The 15,003-nt window shown below is 40.9% G+C and overlaps 1 protein-coding gene across 10 annotated transcripts in view; it reads right to left on the bottom strand.

Moving 5' to 3' along the window:
- The window catches only part of LOC121322053 (tensin-like), a 309,001-nt gene that overhangs the window by 35,645 nt on the left and 258,353 nt on the right, over nt 1-15,003 (bottom strand). For all 10 annotated transcript variants that reach the window (XM_041261524.1, XM_041261522.1, XM_041261526.1 and 7 more), the window contains one exon: nt 1,305-3,020. In XM_041261524.1, the coding sequence (XP_041117458.1) occupies nt 1,305-3,020 (1,716 nt within the window). The remainder of the gene's footprint in view (nt 1-1,304; nt 3,021-15,003) is intronic.

Here is a 15,003-nt window from a genome sequence, read left to right as displayed (position 1 = left end):
GGTTCCCAAATCAATAACAGACAGGTGCCTAAAACGTTAAGATTATAAGCAAAACATTAGTTATTGATATTCTTTTACAGATAGCAGTATCAATTCCAATATCAATTTAGTCAGAGGTTAATATGATAGTTTACTGTAGCATTTGTACGGGGGGCAATTCCACAGAAGCAGGAGTAGAAACATGGAAAACCTATTAACTAATGGATGAATATTGGTGGATGTTCATTCCTTCTATTATAAATATTATAAATGCTAATGAAAAATGTCCAACATTTCACCCATGTGGGGATTAAATATGGTTTGATTTGTTAAAAAAATCAATAACAAAAAGAACAAAGCACAAACTAGCAATGATTAACAACAAATGCCGATGTGAAAGCACAACAATCAAGAACCTCCCTTAGGTTACTGGTACCACCAACAAAATAAATAAATACAATAAAAATTTTAAAATAAACTATTTTCAACATATAGAGAAGAAACAGACCACCGATAACACAGAACCAAGACTTGTATCAAACTATAAGCTGATACAAGGATGTAAAGGAATACAAAAGCACAGGGGACTTGCACAAACACAGACATGAATATTCCTTCATGAACTAAGAAAAGAGTTTATTCACGATAATCCTTATTGACCCCCATGTTCCCGCTGAACAAGTCTACCCTAACATTGCGGCAAATAATTGTTTCAGGATCATGTGTTGTGAGAACAGGTTCTTGGTTTAATATGTCGTTCAGTTGTACTCTGTAAGATGGGGTCAAGGAAGGGTCATTGTGAATGACGTCCATTGTGTAAGACAAACACACAGAGACGTACAGGGGCACACATACATATATTACTGTGTTAGATAATACAGCAGTTAATGAAATGAGACACAAGAGATACAAAGAATACAAAACATAAATAAATAAAATATATATTGTTGTGTATTTGCAGGAAACAGGAAAGAAAGATGTGGGTACATATGTGAAAACATCTGGTACTTCATATACATAAAATAACCGAACAACAAGTAATACAACGTTTCTCAAGTACCCCCAAGTTGTTTGTTTCTCATTTGTTAACTTTAGCAAAAAAAAGTGTCTCTGGTAAAAAAAAAAAAAAAAATGGAGTTAAAGACTGGAGTAAACACTTAGAAAATATGGCCCATTGTGTCCTCCAAGGCTCTCTCATGAATGCGGTTATATTTTATCAACATGTGTACATATGATACGAAAAGTGTTTACTCAATGCAGTATTATTAATGAAGATTTGTTTTCTAGATTTCAGAATTCCCAAGTAAAGCAAGAATGGTACTTACCAGCCACGCGGTGGGCCACAATCCCTTCCAGGTTGTAGCGTTCCTCATCTGGCTCTGCTGCCTTGGGTAAGACAGGTGACTGGGAGTTTAGAGGGGGGAGAGGAGAGGACGAGGCACTGCCCCCACCCACACTCTGGCTGCGAGGGGGTCCTTGAAGGCATGGGGAGGAGATGTGGTAATCAAGCTCCTGAAGGTCAGGGGAGTAGGCCAGGGATGCTGTGTTTACAGGGTAGGTGTTGAGAGGTCGCAGTTGCAGTTGGCCAAATGCGTTGGATGGTTCTGTTGTGTAAGAAGGGATTGTGTTGTTTGCTGAGTAAGCATTAGATGGTCTCTGTTGCACTTGATTAAAGGAGTTATAAGGTTCTGGTGGGTAGGATGGGACGGCAGTGCTAGCTTGGCAAGTGCTGGCAGACCTCTGTGGCTCTTGGCTGAATGTGGGCGATGGTTCTGTTGAATAAGCCTGTGCCACCGTACTCACAGGATAAGTATTGGAGGGATGTGCTCGACCTAATGTGGCAGACTGATCTGTTATGTAAGATGGGCCTGCAGTGCTTGGTGGGTAAGCATTGGAAGGCCTTTGTTGCATTTGACCAAATGTGGTAGACGGGTCTTCTGAGTAGGATGGAACATACGTATCTGCTTGGAAAGCGTTGAAGGATCTGGTTGGTGCCTGAGCGGAGATGCCAGGCTGAGTAGTGACCACACTGTTATCCCCCACCGAGACTGAAGCAGAAGACAGGGGAGCGCTGTTCGACTTGGGCACCTGGGTCAAGGCCGGGTCCAGGTCGAGCATGAGCATGTTAAGCGCCTCAATGGACTGTTCAATCTCCTGCTGGGAAGCCATGCCTGGGAACTCGGGCAGACTGTGGCTCTGCAGAACTGGGTTGAAGAGGGCTGCCTTTGGGGCCACCTCGTCCGGTTGCCCCTGCTGTTGCCAGACATTCAGACCCCTCTGCACTGCATCTCTACTGCTTGTGCTTCTGGCTGGAGCTCTAGGCATCAGCTTAGGTGCAAGATCATAGCTGGGAACAGTGGCAGAACCAAAGGACTGTGAGCGGTAAATGCCACCATTTTGGTTAGTGTAACTCTGCGGTGAAACCAGGGAAGTGTCCATAATGCGTTCTTGAACCGAGGACGAGCTTCGAATCTGATGCTCAGGCAGCTTCTCTAGCATGGTCTTCTCCAGATACTGACCTTCTTGTCCATTTATAACTGTCTCGGTTTGATAGTACAGCTCTGCCGGCGTTGCTCGGCCTTCAAAGGAAGAGAGTGTTCCTAAGCTGTCCACGCTGTTAGCTTCCTGGCTGTTAGGCAGTTCATCGTCCAGGATGTCAGTCTCCCGCTCGACACTGTGCCCATTTACGTGAACTTGTGCCGGCACTAGATGCCGCACTCCTCCTCCACCCCCTCCTGCCGCTGCCACCAGTAAAGCTTGTCGATGCATGGGCACCTCCAAGCCACTCAGAAGTTGATCTAGCTCTTTCTTCTCCTCTGGGCTCAGAGGTTGGGTGACTGTCACTGCCTGCTGTCCAGGGTCATCGGTCCGGTCCGTCTTAATGGAGGCGGTGGAGTTTCCAGAGTCACTGCTGACCGACAGAGCGTGATCGACTGCTGGGATGCCGTTGGCACTGACTGCACCCCCACACCCGGCAATAGAATCCTTCTTGCGAACCTTGGCGTAAATACTACCGTCAAGTGGACCTTGTGTGTGAAGTTCTGAAAATGAATAAAAGAAAAACAGAAAATGATTTATTCAGTCATTTTTTAAACAGCTGAATAAGCATACTACAAACTATCTTAACATGTTTTACAGTTTGTGTATGTACTACATTTTGTCCATTGTTTAGCCAGAAAACAAATGTCGTTGACAGTTTATTTTGTATCCAAGTTTTTGCAGCAGACACACAAAATTCCTTCCCCTTGAAACCTGCTTGCCACAGTGTTATAAATGACTTATTTCAAGCTCTGCTAGAGCTCAGGTGATATAGTTGATAATGTTTCACGATAAAATGTATTTATTTTACTATGGGCATGTCCGATAACAACCTTTCTTAATGTTCTTCATACCCCTAGTCGGCTCTATTCTGCTCACAATACTCATATTGGCAGAAGAGATAATCGAAATGGGTAGAGTTTAGTTTTGCACGGCATACAGAGACTGAAATAAAAGGAATGGAGAGAAAAACCTTATTAAATAGCAGCAGACTCATTTGCAATTTATTTTAAGACCAAAAGCACATTCACTGATTGAAAACACCTGCAGTGACGGGGATTAAATGCTGACTAAACAGCACAGAGGGGTATGCCAACTCTCTCAAACACACACAGCATCACAAAAACCTTCGATCAGAAGCTCCAGGCTGCTAAATTATTTAAATGATTTCATTTATGTCTCAACCTAGCCTAGCAATTTAGATTTATGGGTACATGCACAACGGTGCGTTCCTAATTAATTTTATTAAATTAACTGGAAGCCAAGCTGGTACCCTGGAGGGAATTTAGTCACAATGGGTTCTGTAGTTCAAAAAAATAATTATTTTATTATAAATAAACTCAAAAATGAAAGGGCACAAGGGCCAAAACAAAGCAATTTAAACACAAATAAAGCAAGACAAAAAGCAAAAATAACAATTTCCAGGCCGGGCAATGCCTTCACTGGATTCAAACTTTCAAACATACAAACAAAACACCAACCTGCTTCCTCAGCTCCCTCTCCTTAAATGAGAAGCAGAGGCCTCCTTTTATGTCAGGTGGCTGGGCGCCGATTGATCGTTAAGTAAACTAATCTAATCAACCCCAGCCACCTGAACACAATGAACCCAGGCAGGTAGGGGAATTTCACCCCATCCCTGCCAATTTCTAAAGAGCAGATCTGTGCTCTGCCACACACCTCCCCCCATGTACAATGTACACCGGCTGCAATCAGCCAACTCCCCCTTCCCCCCCACCCCCACCAAAGAGTCCAATTATGTCCCTTGGGTGGGCTGTTATGGTGGGTGGTGGTGGGCGGGGTTGATGTCGGAGCCCCCAAGCCTTCTTTGGTTGAGGGGGCCCCGGATCTCCAAGGTAGTACGGCGACGGTGGCCCGGCTCCCTCTGGTGGTGAAGGCGGCGACGGCGGCCTGGCTCCCTCTGGTGGTGGAGGCGGCGACGGCGGAGGCCCGGCTCCCTCGGCAACCCTAGAAAACAAAAAGGAGAAACCAGCAGTCCCAAGCAATGCGGAGCAGCAGGCAACCCCAGGCGATCCAAATGAGTCATCCCTGAGCGGAGCGGGCGTGGCACCCCTGGGCGGTGCAAGGCAGGCATCCTTGGGCCATAGCTCCTCCCCTCTGGGCTCTGAGAGCGGCGGCTCCTCCCTGCTCTGGCTCTGGGAGAGGCGGCAGCTCCCCTCTCTGGCTCTGGGAGAGGCGGCAGCTCCCCTCTCTGGCTCTGGGAGCGACGGCAGCTCCTCCACCGTCTCTGGCTCTGGGAGCGACGGCAGATCCTCCTCCCTCTCTGGCTCTGGGAGCGACGGCAGCTCCTCCCCCCTCTCTGGCTCTGGGAGCGACGGCAGCTCCTCCCCCCTCTCTGGCTCTGGGAGCGACGGCAGCTCCTCCCCCCTCTCTGGCTCTGGGAGCGACGGCAGCTCCTCCCCCCTCTCTGGCTCTGGGAGCGACGGCAGCTCCTCCCCCCTCTCTGGCTCTGGGAGCGACGGCAGCTCCTCACCCCTCTCTGGCTCTCGGGATGGTGGCTCACCCCTCTCTGGCTCTCGGGAAGGTGGCTCACCCCTCTCTGGCTCTCGGGAAAGTGGCTCACCCCTCTTTATTGGAGTCACCGGGGCATCTGCCATGTCTACCACCAGGTAATTAACCACCATGAGGGCAACCTCTGGGAAGAACGCTGGGTGGTGTTGTTCCTCCCACTGTTCCCACCTCTCCCCATCTCGACGCCACAGCGTGTTGATAACTATGGGGAGATCATGGACGAGGTCTGCCTCAGGGTGCATCAACCAGTCCCAGATCTCCTGGGACGGTGGTGAAGGTGGTGGTGCTGGAGGTAGTGGGGTGGCCCCTGATGCCCGGGGTGAACAAGGCACCTCTTCCTGGGCCTGGTTGTAGGGGCATCCTGCACAGTTGTGGCCGTCCTCTTCACACCGGCCACACCAGTTTGCCGGTGGCATGTCTGGGCAGGACCGCCAACGATGGTCCTCCTTCCCTCACCAGGAACACCAGGGGAAGAGGCTGGCCGGGTCCTCCAGCGGTGGCTGCAGCAGCTTACATTTCTTCAGCTGCTGCTTTTCCTGCCTTTGCCGCTGTCTGGTCTTCTTTCACATAATCCCCCCCCAAAAAAAAAAATAGTTCTCCCAAAAATTCCCCCCTCTGCTCTGAGCCTCTAGGTGGCGCTATCCCACCCTGACACCAAATGTGGCAGGCTGGCGAGTGCATAGAGGCCCAGAGACAGTCTGTAGTTCAAAAAAAAAACTTTATAATAAATAAACACAAAAATGAAAGGGCATAAGGGCCAAAATAAAGGGATTTAAACACAAATAAAGCAAGACAAAAAGCAAAAATAACAATTTCCAGGCCGGGCAATGCCTTCACTGGATTCAAACTTTCAAACATACAAACCAAACACCAACTTGTTTCCTCAGCTCCCTCTCCTTAAATGAGAAGCAGAGGCCTCCTTTTATGTCAGGTGGCTGAGCGCTGATTGATCGTTAATTAAACTAATCTAATCAACCCCAGCCACCTGAACACAATGAACCCAGGCAGGTAGGGGAATTTAACCCCATCCCTGCCAATTTCTAAAGGGCAGAGCTGTGATTATATATACGTGTGATTCCTGTTTAATCCCATTGGTTTTGCTTTATTGTCACAACAGTACCACATCAATGAAAGGAAATGGTGTTTGTAATGTCTAATGTGATTTCATTGTTTTTACGATATTGCAATTGTGAATCCACCATTACCTTGTCACTTTTCTATGGCAATGGTGGTGCAATAGTTCTGTACTAAGTGTACTAAGTGGCAATGGTACTGTAGCTACACTGGCAATGACAACATGGTAGCCCAGTCATCTATCTTTTTTTCAACAGTCAAATGGTATCACAATAATAGGAACCAATAAACATTAGCCATGCAGTACCATGCACCTCAAGTGTATCAGGACAATAATTTATTAAATCCTTTGTGTTGCCATTTCTAGCAATACTCCAAATGGTTCTTGAAGGGCTTCTTTGAGTAATACATTGGTGTTATATATCTGTAGATATATAGTGAAGTACAATGAATGGTGAACAGTGGTGAATGTAGTCTGGGTAACAGCCCTGGGCGATTAGTCGTTTAACAATAACAAACAAGTAACAAATTATTAGACAGACAGAATCCAGCATGCCAACTATTGGTTCGCTTTTACTCCTTCCTGGTCCCTTTGTAAAAATCATAACAAAAGAACCGATCGCTTCGTCACATCCCCTGAAATACCCTTAGTCACGCCTCCTTCGGTAGCAAGTGCAATCACCTATCCTCCAATCTATGACTGACACATCGACAGGGTTGGGCAAAATACTCAGGAAATGTATTTTCAATTCTATAGCAAGCAAAAACCTTTGAATATTCAAACAGTATTTATTTAATGTCTAACATTAGTGGTATTTTCAGTACACATTGATGTACTAGACTGATCTGTGGCACTGTATAGTTCTCCTTCAGCAAAACAAGTTTCTGGAAGAGGTCATCCAACAGCCGATTTCTTTGGGGGCTGAAAATCAAGCCAGCAAAAGAGAAGAGATGCTCAACAGGAGTAGAGGAAGGGAGAATGGTATTAAAGCATATAAGCAGCTTCTTTAGGAAAGGGTATTGCTCTAAAGATGCCACATCCTTCCTCGGGTCTTCAAAAAAATGAAGGCTCTCCAGCTCAGCTTTGTTGCTTGTTGTTGAGAGAGTACTTACCTGGGAAACATCTTTCCTACCAATAAAAACAAAGAAGTCATCTTCTTCCTCTTCAAGGGGTCTCCCACTAAAAGATTCTGATACAAGACCCAGCTCTTCAGCAGCCTGAAGCATTAGTTGATGGAATCTTCTGGTGTCTCCAGAAAGACAGTGTGGTAGCGAGTACATCATTGATGATTTAAAGTTACTCCCAAGACGAACTGGCACGTACGTGTGCATTGTTTTTATTGAATACACGATCACTATAATTAAATTTTATACAGCTGCAGTTTAATATTTAAACTATTACTGACAATGTATTTTGGAGTATTATGAAATTACAAAATAGTCAGGAAATGTCTTTGATATAAAATACAAAATACTTTGTAAACTGGCTTTTGTATTACAAATTACAAAATACTAATGGAATGAAAATATGTATTTTAATTACATGTACTTTCGATACTGCCCAACTACGCACATCGCATACCATATTAAGGTGATGACTTTCTGGTATTGTGACTCCGCCCCCTTTAGATGGCCGGCTTCCGACTGACCCTGGAATGAACTGAAAAACCATCCAGTACGGGGTGCACTGTTAGTGTTATACAGAGCCCCCACAGATCGGGAGGGAGATTGTTGACTAGGATTCATTCGTTCTCTGTCACAATATCCCATCTATTTTTTTTTTTTTTTTTTTTTTTTTTTTTTTTTTTTTTTAAGTTTTCTGAAATGACAACTTTTTAAAAGTGTGAATATGTATTTGTGTTGAATACAAAGGAAAGTTACTCACAACAAAAGGTTTTTGCTTGCGGTATGATCTGTACTAAGGTAATGTACCTTGTAATCCATGTCTACTCTATCTGTCAGTGTTGAAAGTGTGTGTAAATGTCAAATCCTGATACACTTACTGTAAGTTGCCCAGCCCTATTATCCACTGTGACATACTTATGCACTATAGAGCAACTACTGTTAGTTAACACTTATCGTAACAATTTTGCCAGCTGAATTTGCAATTTTCTATACTGATTTATTGTATATGCTGGGGGCAGTATGTCTAAGAAATGGTTAAATCATTTTTACTGTAGTATCACTGAAATGGGTCTATTTACAGTATTTGAGAGATGGTTTTTCCACATTACTTATACCAAATTCGAATAGCAGTTCCAGGGACTTGCCAAGGGATTAGTGTACATAGCTTTACAGTATTCCCACTTTGAGACATAGCTAATCCATAGCACTTTTTTCCAAGTTAGTACTGTTCCACAGTCCTAATTTGTGTAAGGCATAGCTAATCCCAATTTAGCACCTCTGTTTTTACAGCATTGTTGCTGTTGTACTGAATCAGCTCTCTAGAGCTGCAACTAATTCTCAGAGCCTACAGCATTTTCCCAGGAAAAGATGTAAACTGCTGAGCCAGAGCAATGAGTCAGACATGGAAAAGTGACTTAAGAATCAAGAGCCTATGGGATTTCCTGGCTCCTTGGAATCAAAGCAAAACATTTCCTATACACATAAGCTGCAGAATTCAGGGACTGCTCCATCCCACTACCGGCTCTGTCTGCTACTGGTTAGGCCATGAGCAACCACAATATTGACAGTACTATGAAGATAACAATGCCCTTGTTGTCCGCTGTGGTCAGCCATTGTTAAAATATGTCAATCAGAAGTGTAACAACAAACACAGCCCCATTTTTATCATGATCCAAACAATAATACAACTGCATTAGGCCACTGCCTATTTATAGGCATGCCAACATTTATGAAAGTCCAAGATGTTGTCACGTTGTGTCTGGTTTATCTGCGTGTGATCATGCTTCAGTTAGGATCTGTTTCACTGTACAATTGAGTGCCTCAAATAAATGGAGGAAGTTTGAGTAATCCCAGACATATTTAAACAGATGCAGATTAACAGCTGTAAAGGAGCATATTATGCTTGTCTGAATAACTCCAGAACATTCATACACTTAGGCAGGCAGTCCAAAGTAGTTCAAAATTAGTACTAATCAGGGTCATGACACCAGTCATAAATGATAAATTATACAACTATAAAACCGTTGTTATTAAAAAAATTAAATGATAAAATGAATGTATTGATTGTACTTTATAAATATATATTCCACCATATCTAGGTTAGGTTTATCATTTCACACCTTATTAATAACATCACCGTATCAGACATACTTAATGTTACATCTCCAGTATCTCTCTTTCTCTGTTTATACTGTAGCTGAACGCTGAACACACCCACCCTCTTGTTTCTAACTATCCAAAAAGCTGTCCACAAAGGGAATAGGAAATTGGAGACAAATATGAGCTTCGCTGTCTCGCTTTGATATCAACACCAACCTAGAAAAGTCTGAACTTCCTGTAAACTACACAGTATTTAAATATTGCTTTTGCCCCATAACACCTGTAACTCGCCTTGGATAAGGGCATCTGCCAAAAAAATAAATAAATAAATACATACATACATACATACATAATAATATAATTAACATAAAAAGTAACCACAATAATAAAAAACTGATGAACTTTTCCACAGCTTTAGTCTCCAGTTGTGTATGTCCTTGTTTAAAAGCAAAATGAAATACCTTTTTACATCCTCCAAAATTAGTGGATATTGAGACTATATCAATGATCTAGTACATATTTACAGAAATAAGTGATTAAAGTAACAAATCACCCTAACAGAATTAAATTTGGTTCACATAAGGCAGGCACTAAAATATGCCTTTGAAAGTCAATTAAAATAGCCAAGTAGTTATGCCAGCTATCTCAATAATACACATTAAATTAATAAAAACAAATCCTACTGGTCCTTCTTTATCCCTAATTTCCCCTAAACACCAATGTCTGCAGCACTCAGGTTCCTTCTTTATAAGTCCTCAGGCTTCTTTGTTACGTACAGAAAGAAAACAGTCGCAAAAATAGCTGCGGTACAAGAACCAGCAGCAACTGTCCTGGTAAACAGGTCCTACCTTCTTGTTCTGTGATTTTCTCCCTACATGTAAAGGACAGGAATCGTTTTGAAGCTGCAAACCTTGTCTGTAACTCATCTAAGTGGGAGAGCCCCCCCTCCCCTCGGGAGGACTTTATCATGTAGCTATGTGCCTCACATTATGACATCACCAAGGCTGGGCTACAGTCAGAATGCAACACACTCATGCATTCTCTTTGCCTCTCCCTCTCTCATATTTATATTAATAGTACTACTACTAATAATAACTACTACTTATTTAAAAAAAATGTCATTTGAGTGCCTTCATTCTACTGACTGGATGTAAGACTGTTAAACTGTGCAGCCTGAAGGTAATTATAAGAGAAGTGGAACATCTCTTTGCTTTCATTGGGATTCAAAAGGGTACAAAACGACTGCAGCTTGTCGTAAAGCCGAAGAACAGATTCACTTTAAGCAAGACTCATAGCAGAAGCAACATGTAACTGACTTGCTAAAATTAAAATCCAGGACATTCAAAAAATAAATGTACACTCGGAAGATTGTTATTTCATTACACACACGATGTGCCCAAGAGGTAATAGTTGTAATATGTTCTGTGGGTGTAGGTATCTCATCCTGAAAATGTATAAAGTCATTAATGTGATTTGAAAATATTACACCCCTTATATTTGTACAGTGCTATTACAAAAGTGTATAGCATAGCTCTTGGGTTGAGCCTATTGCTTGTATCTGTGATTTAATTCAAACTATATATTCTTGGCAATCTCTGACATACGATTAATAAATCCATCCTGCGTTATATAATTCCTAAAAATGATCATCTCTGCTCAAGATTGTGGTCACTAAACCAGTACTTGGTCATGTTCTGCATTTGCTTTTTTCTCTATCTTTCTCTCTCCCTCACACAAACAAAGAAGACGAAGGGAAAGAACCACAACCCCAGACACTGACGTTTTTTCCAGCTGTGGAACCTGAAAGCGGAAAATGGAAACAATCTGTGCTTGAGTTTGGGGGGGGGCGGGGGGGGCCTCTCGTTTGTGGAGTGAGGGAGGGTGAAAGGTGGGGAAGAAGGAGGGAGAGACAGAGAGAATCAGGGAAAAGGCCGAAGTAATTATGCGGTGAACTAAGGAGTAGCAATATTGTATAAGAATGCTGGAAGTGGAGACAGAGCTGGCTAAGGAGAGAGAGTTAGAGTAGAGGCAAACTCCTGGCATGAGGATCAAATGTGTGTGGCCCAAAACACATCTGAATCAGGCCCCCCAGAAGTTTAAACACTTCAGATATGGGGGGTCGGGGGTTGTGGCTTGAACACGTTTTAAGATGCTTCAAACCACAACACAAGTTGACACAGAGCTGACTTCTTGTCTGCTTCTTGGGTGCAACCCTGTGTATTGTTTCTTTTCAATAATCTAAATTTGGAACCCCCAAGGCTTTCTTTTGAAGAAAGTTGTGGGGTAAAGGTATTTTTTCCTGAGAAGAACATATATAAAACTAGCATGAAACAACCCTTATAGAGGTTTACCATAGGAAAAGCAAACTGTAATAAAGCACAGAGAAAGCAAGGCATATAATAGGTCAGCATTGTTAAGCACTGTAAGATGGACAATGTGAGTGAGTAGACCAGGTATTCTCCTGAACTGTTTTGGAGCCAGAACATACTGTGCAGTGACAAACAATAAAGGCACTTTTTGCTTGACCTTAAAGGGATTCCTGAAAAGGGAGTTCTGTCAAAGCCTTCAGTAACCTGACTCATGTAAAACGTGTTTTTATTATCTACAGTTGTTTAAGATTCTAACCCCCAATGGGATTCCTACTCTGTCTCTATGAATTCCAGTTTTGCACAATGTTAGTTTTTTTTGCTTTGTTTTATACAGTCATGCATCATTTCAAGAGTCCTTTTTTCATTGTTTAACTGTTAACAATTAGATAACACAATACAGTCAATTAATACATATATTAACTTATAATATATATTCTACTTTGTGGGAGGTTTTTGCAGGCAGATTCAGAGAAAAATTATAATAACTTACAAAACTATACCAAACACCATAAAATAACATGTGAAATGTCTCTAACTGTTTATATACATATCGGATATGGACAGAGCCTCAGCCTTAGTTTTTACTCTAAAGTGTAATATTGATCCAACACACATTTTCCAAGAGAACAAAATAAATAAAAAGACAGCTTATTTGCAGGAGAGTGGCAGTTTCTGCCTTTGCATTAATTTCATGTTCAATATATTAGAAAAAAAGAACTGGCCAAGTCATTAAGATAGTAAGATGCTTCAACTTATATATATATATATAATATATATATATATATATATATATATATATATATATATATATATAGATAGATAGATATATAGATAGATATAGATAGATAGATAGATAGATAGATAGATAGATAGATAGATAGATAGATAGATAGATAGATAGATAGATAGATGATAGATAGAGAGAGAGAGAAAGTTTGAGAAAAAGGTAGACTGCTGTGTACCAAAATGATCTATAAGAAAAAAGAAAAAAATATTTAGTTACTTAAAAAGGTATAATAATTGATTACAAATCAATTATCAGGACGGGTCAAACTATAAGTCCTTAATCGTCTGAATACAAAACAAAAACAGTTTTTTTGTATTCAGCTGATAAAGGACTTCTACCTTTTTAAGTACCTAAAATATCATTTCTTTTTTATTTCTAGGTATAAGTTACAGTCATCTCCTTAAATTGTTCCTAATAGCATAAATGCAACACCCAGCCTCGCAATATATACATTGTCCCGTGTGTCAAAATTATATACCTCATATTAATGGTGTCTGTATAGGGCTGAGTCATGCTTGTTGAATGTGTACCAGGGCAGTTGCTGGGGGTGAATTGACGACCACACTCCCTGCAAATGAGCATCTTATTCTATTCTTGTTTGCATAAGCAGTTATGAAGCTATTAATCCCACTTGCAGGGATCAGAATCCGTATCCGTGGCTGTATGCATTATTAAAATGCCATTACTAAATATTATTAAGCTTTTCACATATACATAAACTAAAAAAATGTATGTGTTTTATACTTATATATATATATATATATATATATATATATATATATATATATATATATATATATATATATATATATATTCTAGAATAAAGCATGGAATCTCCATTTGCTAAAGTTGCTTTTAAATCAAAGTCTTGCCAACATGACATCTGAATACAAGTGAGGGACAGTGCATTTAGACTCAAATGGGCTGTGAAATCCCCAAATAGTCAGTTTGAAGACTTCCCTAGAGGCCTACAACTACAGTATATACAACCTCAAAATGAATGGCTTCAACAAAACAAAACTTCCTTTTGTGTTCCTCAGAAAGACAGGAAATGACTTGTTTGAGGCCTGCGGCTACTGGTTATGGTTAGAAATGAATACCCAGTTGCTCTAGTTTAGACAGCCTCTCGATCACCCAGCTCTGTTTTGCTCCCTCCCCTCCAATGGATATTTTAACTGGGAACAACCCACATTAGCAGTGTTTTCATGCATCTGTCCTGCATTATACTACTGTGTACTCTGTGCTTAAAAGTAAACCTGTTTTACTATGGTATTGCTTGAAATAATGCAGGCATTAGCTAAAATGTTTGTTTGCTTACAGTAGTTGACTTGGGGATAGACTTTAAATCTAATTACTCAAAATTACAACATTTTCATTTTTCAGAGAAGGAAATAAACTCCAGTAAAACAAAAAATACATAACTTACATCTGAATTGTTTGTTCATTTTTTTTGGTAACTTTAGTGTGTTATTCCTTTCTGAATAAAATGTGGAAATGATAATGTAGAGTAATCTAGCCTTTAGTTTTACCTCAGATTGAGTGTTCCGGAATTAATGCGTGAATCCATGGGGAAATGCTAAATTATTGTGAAAATTTGCAAACTATGCATCAGCCAAACACGATTACCCTGTGGATCCACACTTTGGTTATCTAATGGCAAATCAATTATTATCGATACATTTTCCAACTTCACCATCTTAGACTTTTCAAATATTCCAATACAGTATGTGACCCTTGTTACCCAGTAACAGCCCACTGACCTAATGATGCCAGGTCTTTCCATAGTTTCACTATGAATCATGAAATGTGTTGAATCATTATATTTGTGATCCGATTCAAATAATTAGGGTTTAGTGTGAAACTGATGGATAACCCTGGAATTACAGTTCTGTTGCACCAACACAAGTTAACTCCACAGCAGTGAGTTACAATAGCAACAGCAACACATATTTTATTGAAAAAAACAGAAACATTGAAAAAACAAACAACTCAGCCCTTGATTCAACCTTGTCCAGAACATTCCCCTTAGTGATAAACAACACAGTTGGTGCTTTCCAGGTGCCCTATTTAAACAATAACAGATGAAAACTGTGCTTTCAAATCAAACTGAAAAAGACTTAAGACAGAAGGTGAATACTACACACAAAGGATATACCCTGGGGTCTTGTGTTGATGTCCTTAACTAATAGCAGCTAAGAGCAGGCCACCAAGTTTAAATCAAGATTAGTCTCCCAAATATAAAGGGTGGGTTTATAAAAAATATATGCAAAGATGAATCTTGATTAACACTATATCCGCTGGGTTTATGCTACTAGAACAGCCAGAGGTAGTCATTTTGATGGGTGTATTTTAAACAGCCTCAATATGAAAATGAAAGGCAAACTATCAGATGTAACTCAAAAGATTTATTTATGAACATCATATATAATATTTGCATAGCAGAAACACTGTATTTAAATTAAAAAATAAACATAAAAGGCTTTATTTTTTAAATTAGTGCAT

This window comes from Polyodon spathula, chromosome 10, assembly GCF_017654505.1.
Source record: "Polyodon spathula isolate WHYD16114869_AA chromosome 10, ASM1765450v1, whole genome shotgun sequence".
Lineage (NCBI taxonomy): Eukaryota > Metazoa > Chordata > Actinopteri > Acipenseriformes > Polyodontidae > Polyodon > Polyodon spathula.
Note: the sequence above shows the minus strand (reverse complement) of the source record. Positions and strands in the feature narration are given on the sequence as shown.